This window comes from Pollicipes pollicipes, unplaced genomic scaffold, assembly GCF_011947565.3.
Source record: "Pollicipes pollicipes isolate AB1234 unplaced genomic scaffold, Ppol_2.1 Scaffold_2555;HRSCAF=2994_pilon_pilon_pilon, whole genome shotgun sequence".
Classification (NCBI taxonomy): domain Eukaryota; kingdom Metazoa; phylum Arthropoda; class Thecostraca; order Pollicipedomorpha; family Pollicipedidae; genus Pollicipes; species Pollicipes pollicipes.
This window is the reverse complement of record NW_023596136.1, coordinates 11968051-11974361: the sequence shown is the minus strand read 5'-3', so window position 1 is coordinate 11974361 and position 6311 is coordinate 11968051. Positions and strand designations below refer to the sequence as shown.

The 6311-nt window shown below is 46.9% G+C and overlaps 2 protein-coding genes across 2 annotated transcripts in view; both read left to right on the top strand.

Annotated features, from left to right (window-relative positions):
* Positions 1-1403, top strand: part of LOC119108981 (papilin-like) — a 35740-nt gene extending 34337 nt beyond the window's left edge. Inside the window, exon 11 of the mRNA XM_037232532.1 lies at positions 1381-1403. Within this exon, the coding sequence (XP_037088427.1) occupies positions 1381-1403 (23 nt within the window). The remainder of the gene's footprint in view (positions 1-1380) is intronic.
* Positions 1404-2646: 1243 nt separating this feature from the next.
* Positions 2647-6311, top strand: part of LOC119108971 (papilin) — a 59314-nt gene continuing 55649 nt past the window's right edge. Inside the window, exon 1 of the mRNA XM_037232520.1 lies at positions 2647-2715. Within this exon, the coding sequence (XP_037088415.1) occupies positions 2693-2715 (23 nt within the window). The 5' untranslated portion in view covers positions 2647-2692. The remainder of the gene's footprint in view (positions 2716-6311) is intronic.

Sequence of the window (6311 nt, the reverse complement as noted above, 5' to 3'; positions counted from 1 at the left end):
AGAATGGTCCGCGTTATGTTACGTACTTGTTCGGTATTCGTGTGTTATGCCCGTACTTCACAAAATTATGCCTCTAGGTGGGAAATCAGTTTAAAAGTGTCGCGTGAAAGCTTGGATCTTGCCAACGCGTATTCATATCGGTTCTGTCCAAAACTATTGCTCGAGAAAATGTCCGATACGGAGTAATGCTTTTAGCGATATACCCGGTACCAGGACAATCTCTGGTTACCTTTTATTATGAGCTTTGGTGTCATTTTAAACGAGCCTTGACAGAGAGTTGAGTATGCTATCAGGTCATCTGATCATTAGTTCAGGGCAATCAAAAACATAAAAAAGATCATGGATGCTGGGTTTGATTCAGTTTTTAACGAACAAGCACAAAGCACACACGAACATGCACACACACACACACACACATACACACACACACACACAGGCGCGCGCGCGCGCGCACACGCGCACACACACCACACACACACACACACACACACACACACACACCACACACACACACACACACACACACACACACACACACACCACACACACACACACACACACACACACACACACACACACAGATTTCCTTTGTGATCATCAGCCTTGCACCCGGGGGATTCATCAGGTCGCACGTGTTCTAGTGTTTTGTTTTTTGGTTCCGTTTCTAGACAACAAGATGATAAAACACTTTGACAATCGTTCAACATCAACCTTATCTGCCCCTCTTGGTCCCAGTTCACCTGTGGCACTCCCGCACATAGTCCTGCATGACTTGGAAACTGCCCCGTGTAATGCATCGCGCTGCGATGCTTTCCTCTTAAGAGAATCCCGTTATCCGATCTCTGCTTATGTCGATCGTCCTACGCCGGTTTGTGGATACACGGAAAACGCACTGTGTAGATCATGGCGCACCTGGTTTGATGGCTGTCTTGCGTACGTATAATAACAGCGCGTTCGTGTTTAGACAGAACAGCTGGATGTTTCTCACAGGTTACGAAACTCTGAGTGGATTTACGTCAAACTAACCGCACATACGACGACCCGCAGTGGCCCTCAGGGCGTGAGGTTGAATGTAAGCTTTAGTCCAAACCCTAGCTGCGGTCCAAATCGGGCGACTGTCGCCAAACGTTTCTACTTCTGTGGGAGCTTGATACAGTCAACTTGGAAAGCGTGCACGCTGCGCACTAAAGAAGCGTTTTAAGCAAAGATGGCATCCCAGGGCTAGACAATCGTGACGCACCGCGCCATGAGCCTGAAGCGCCACCTTCAGGAGGCTGTTACCTGCGCTGACCTATAGCCTGGAGCTGGGGTTGCTTGGCCTGCAGACATTTGCATGTCAGACCTGTGACCTACCCACACCAGTTACCAGCGTGTCCGCAGGTGGGGCTCTGCTGGTCATGTAAGATGTTTACATGCGCTCTTCATATATCACATAAAGTATGGCAGGACGATTTTCATGCGACGTCGCACTGCGACAGTTTTGAATAGAAGAGCAAACATTACGCCAAACGTGTACGATCTGCGGCATGAAGGGACAGATGGAGGAGCAAGGAGCAAGACAAGGCAAGGAACAAACTCACAAAGCAAGTCAGCTTTGTGAGTTTGCTTCTTGCCTAGGCTAAGCGTAGCAAGAAGTAAACTTGCCACGTTTACGTCTACCAAAAACTTGCCTTGCCTAGGCTAAGCGCCTTATGCCTCGGGAACACTCAACACCTGAACACCTGAAGCACCTGAGCACTGAGTACCTGAACACTCGACACAGTACTTGACGTGACACGAAGAACGCGTGCTTCCTCCAAGCGTCTGGTCCGACATGTCTGCGACTGCCGTGTACGTGACGGTCAGCTGAGCGTACAGTAGAGACTCGACCCTGCCATGCCTCAGCGACCAATTCATGGGGGCCGAACGAGAGTACTGGTCACCTCCCCCCCCCAATAGGTTCCAAGTTTTTACACAAAAGTGAACAAATTTCTGACAAGTATTCAGGCAAGAATTTGTATGCAACAAAAAGTCAATCTCGCCACCGAAGTTGCGTTTTCCATAACGGCCAAATGAGTCCATAATTACCAATCCACTTGCTTCTTAGTGAGTGTTAGCCGTTCTATGTAAATATTACCAATCGTAACATGACATGTAAGATTCAAAATTGTGAAATACATCTTTTGAAATGCTCAATGGCCTATCTTGCTGAGGCTTTTAAAATATTTTTTTAGTTGATCACATGCTCTCATGAGAAGGTAAAGCTGACATTTTTAAAATAAGTTGCTGCCACCTGGCCCGGTCCATGCTTTCGTTTGACGTGATTTCTGTACGAATCTATTTGTACTTCCTTCGGAAAAAACTTTGAAACGAAACGGCTAGACGGTAAGTACGAGCGACACCAACAAGCGGGCATATGCGCGCGTGCATTGCCGTTATGCGTACGGGTGTGTACGCACGTGTGCTTTTGCGTCGGTTCGTGTACGGATGCGTGTAAGCAGGCGTGTGCGTGTATGTATGCGTGTGTGTGCGTGCGTGTGTCTGTATGTGTGTGTGTGCGGGTGTATGCCAGCCGGCGCCGGCTGCGGAGGGCACATCCGGCGCCGGCAGCTGCGGCCGACCGGGCTACCCGCGCCGCCTCAGTCGCTGGCCAGCGCCTGCTCGACACGCACGTGTGTACCGGCCGGCTGACCGGGCGCCGCCGCCGGCCACCATGAGGCTCTCCGGCTCGCTCAGGTCAGTACCGCCGCCGGTGACCTCGCTTACCGGGCTGGGGGCCGCCGCAGGCGCCGGGCAGGGGCGAGGTGGGCAGCCCGCACTGATACGCCGCTGGACCGCGCTCTGTCTGGGGCCGTGTTGATGCTAGGCTGATGGTTATGCTATCATTGCCAGCCGTTTGGTGGTGTGGAGCTATGTAAGAAAAGAAAAACGAGCCCTCACTTGTCACGTGGCAGTATTTGGATGGCGGTCAGTGTTTAGGTCACGTGAATTTGTTATGCAATGCCTTATGTATGCTATGCGGATCTTTGGGATTTTGGATCTTGGATCTGCAAACAAGATCTTAGATTTTGTCCATTGCTCGCTTTTAGTTTTCCGACCATTCCTTGATGTTTGTTCGAGTGAGTCATTGGGTTGTCGATTATGGGGAATGTGGTCTTCGTGCTTCTAGTTGATACAAAAGCTTGGAAAATGTCACGGAAATTCAACAATTGATTTATAATATCAGGTGACATGAAAGTCTTCCGTCCATATTTGTTATGTGATGCGTGCGCATTATTTCATCCTATAACTACGTTGGTGTGTTTTGCGGCGCGAAATGAACGAGTTTATTACGAGTGCGTGAATGATGTGCCTTGTGACAGAGTAACGTTTACCTTGCAAAGCGGTCACTGGAGTAGATACAAACAGGTCGTGCCAAGAATGGCTTTCGGTGATCGTGAAAACACTTTGTAGCTCGCAAAAGAACGACATCTAGCGTCACATGCTGCTACACTTAATCCACATTTGCAATGGGCTAGTGTTAGAGCCTGTCATACAATATTGCGACGAAAATGCTGGCATGCAGCAGCATTTTAAGGCAAAGTAACACCCATGTTTCATTTGAATTAAACAAATTGAGGTGAAAGTTGAATGCTGTGTGGAGATCAGCGATATCCCCAGCATCACCTCTTGAACAACCCTACGTTCGGGCGAGGTCGGCGGCTCTTTCACGTCGGAAAGTTGCCCGCAGTTGAATTGCAAGTCGTTGGGTCTGCTGCCTTGTTGGAAGCGAAGTGCACCAAACATGTTCATAGTAGCATCCATAGGCCGTAGAAGTCGCGTTTAAACTCGAGAACAAGAACGTTTAAAATGAACGTCCCGATTGAATACAGCTCGGCCCTAACTGACAAACGTCACATTAGCAAGGAATGCCTTTAAACTCCTGGTTTTTCGGCATGGTGAGCCCACCGTAAGCTTGTGCCTTTGTCAGTTTACCTTGCCCAGTCGTTCACTGTACAATTCGTGCACTACATTCGCTGCACCACTATAGTGGTGGTTCTGGAACAAGCCGGGGTGCTGCATTACGGGTGGTGAAAAAGTGCCTTTTCGGTCTCCGATGAATTTTGAAACCGTCTGAATCGCCACCCGGAGTCAAATCTTTCAGAAAACGTCGCAATATATCTAAATATGATAAACCACAAAAAGACGACCCAAATGCAATGCGGCATAACCACCAAATATTTTCGTTTCGGGAGTTTATTTGCAATTTAGTTCTATTTCCCGACCATCAAACACTGAATGTTGGTTGAGATTTACCTTATAGAAATATCTGATAAGGGCATACTTAACATAACCAGCCTAAATGCGTATAGTTTCCTATTCACTATAGTTCCTATTGTAGTGTCCTATAGTTTGGAGGTGTGGGGGGGGGGATAAAGTGGGATTGTGCCTGCTACCCAGGGATGCAGTACAACATTTTTAGCTATAATTTTATCCATTATTTTGAATTTTTCATAAGTTGGAGAGTTCATCTGCCCAAGAACTAATTTTGAGAGACTACAACCCTGTTCCGATTGCGAAAAAGTGTGCCAAATCTGGGAAGAAAACTGCTTTAAGTGCATTTCGGAGGCAGGCTCAGGCATTTTTTTTTTCCTGAACCTCTCCCTCTCCCCCTTCCATCCCTCACCGCGACGTATTTTGCATAACTGCATCCCCATAGCGCTACATTTACCGATAATGTGGTTCTGGAAGCACCTGAAACAGTATCGCTTTTGTTTTCGTGACACCATCGTAAAATCAGCTGGAAGCGTTGGCGACTTTATCCTCGCACAATCATTGCCCGTGCAGAACTTACACTTCCTAGCATGATCCCAATTATTCAGAGCAAAACCCGTGCAATAATGGTATCAACAGATGAAAACGAATTTTTGAATACCTCTAGCACCTTCATTTAGCGTTATTGCAATATGATGACGACTTAAAGTGTTTTATCTCACGCTTGTCCATCGAGCAGTGCGCTAATTCCGAGGTGCAGCGGGAAATGTGAGAGGCCTACACCAGCGATGCTCGACCCCTTACCTTAAAGCCGCTGTTCCTCTCACTAGCAGGAAGCCCTCGATGAATGCTTTACATGTGTCGCTCCAACGACATCCGTTTACCTCTGAGGCTACGGCTCAGATATCCACAAGAAACAATTCTTCTAGATCCGTAGGGCTTTTGAACGCTATTCCATTAAAAAACTGACGGTTGGCTATGTTTGCCTGGCCAATCAGCTTCCAACAACATGAACACAACCAACAACAGCCCACAGCCTTGCATTGAACCCAACGCATTTCCAAGTGGCGAGCAATCAAGCCCATCTGTCTCAAATGGCACGACGCTTAAAAACGCAGCGTAGCAAACCAATCACGTTCGTCGCGAGGTGCTGTCGCCAGCCGCGATTCTTACGACTAGCAATAAGCCTAGTTATTTAGTATTTTATACTGTTTAGCATGTGAAGTAAATCTTGGCTGCAAAAATCTGTGGAAAGCACTGATCTGAGGGACAGTGGAAGAACACCGTGCCACCACTGATCTGTGGTATCAGCACTAGCACATCATATAGTTTGTAGTATGTTTCTGTCACCTGCTAAGAACTATCCTGATTAAAGCTGCTATGTTTGGCTACATCTTATGCCTCAACTTGCTTACACAGCAAAACGTCAGACGAATGCTAGGCTTTGAGTTTTATCGAGGTGGGCTAATTTGTTGTAATGTGGTCTTGCCTGTTGAAACTTGTTTTCAGTTTCGGAAATTTGTCATCAATTGGTTCGCGAATGTGCCAGTTTTTGTTACCGAGCATACCCGGTAAATCAGAAGCTTTTCTCACCCCTGCTGCATTAGGTGGCATTTCAGCTGATGATGTCAAACAGTGAAATACTGTGCACACCACTTGCCTCCATGCACTGTTTCTTATTCACGCAGCGCATTAATACTTCCATCCGTATATGATGTCACGCAATCTTGCACGACTGATTTCTGTATATCAATCGATAAGGCGATATCATCGCAGCGTTGTTAGTCGCAAAAGATAGGGCTATCTTTCTGTCTGACATTCGACGAAGAACTAGAATATGCACGGAAACAAGCATCAAGTATTCATGTCCACGTTCTTAAAGGGATTAATCCGAGCGAAAATCATGTTAGAGTGATGTAGAAGTAAGTTGTTCATTCGCATTTGTAATTTGTAGTGAATTTGCAAAGAACATTCTTCACATAGATAAGACAATAGGAGTAACCTTATTCCCCGAGAAAAAAGACCAGAAGAATGAAGATATAGATGGGCTGATATTTTGGCTGCATGCTTATCTCTGA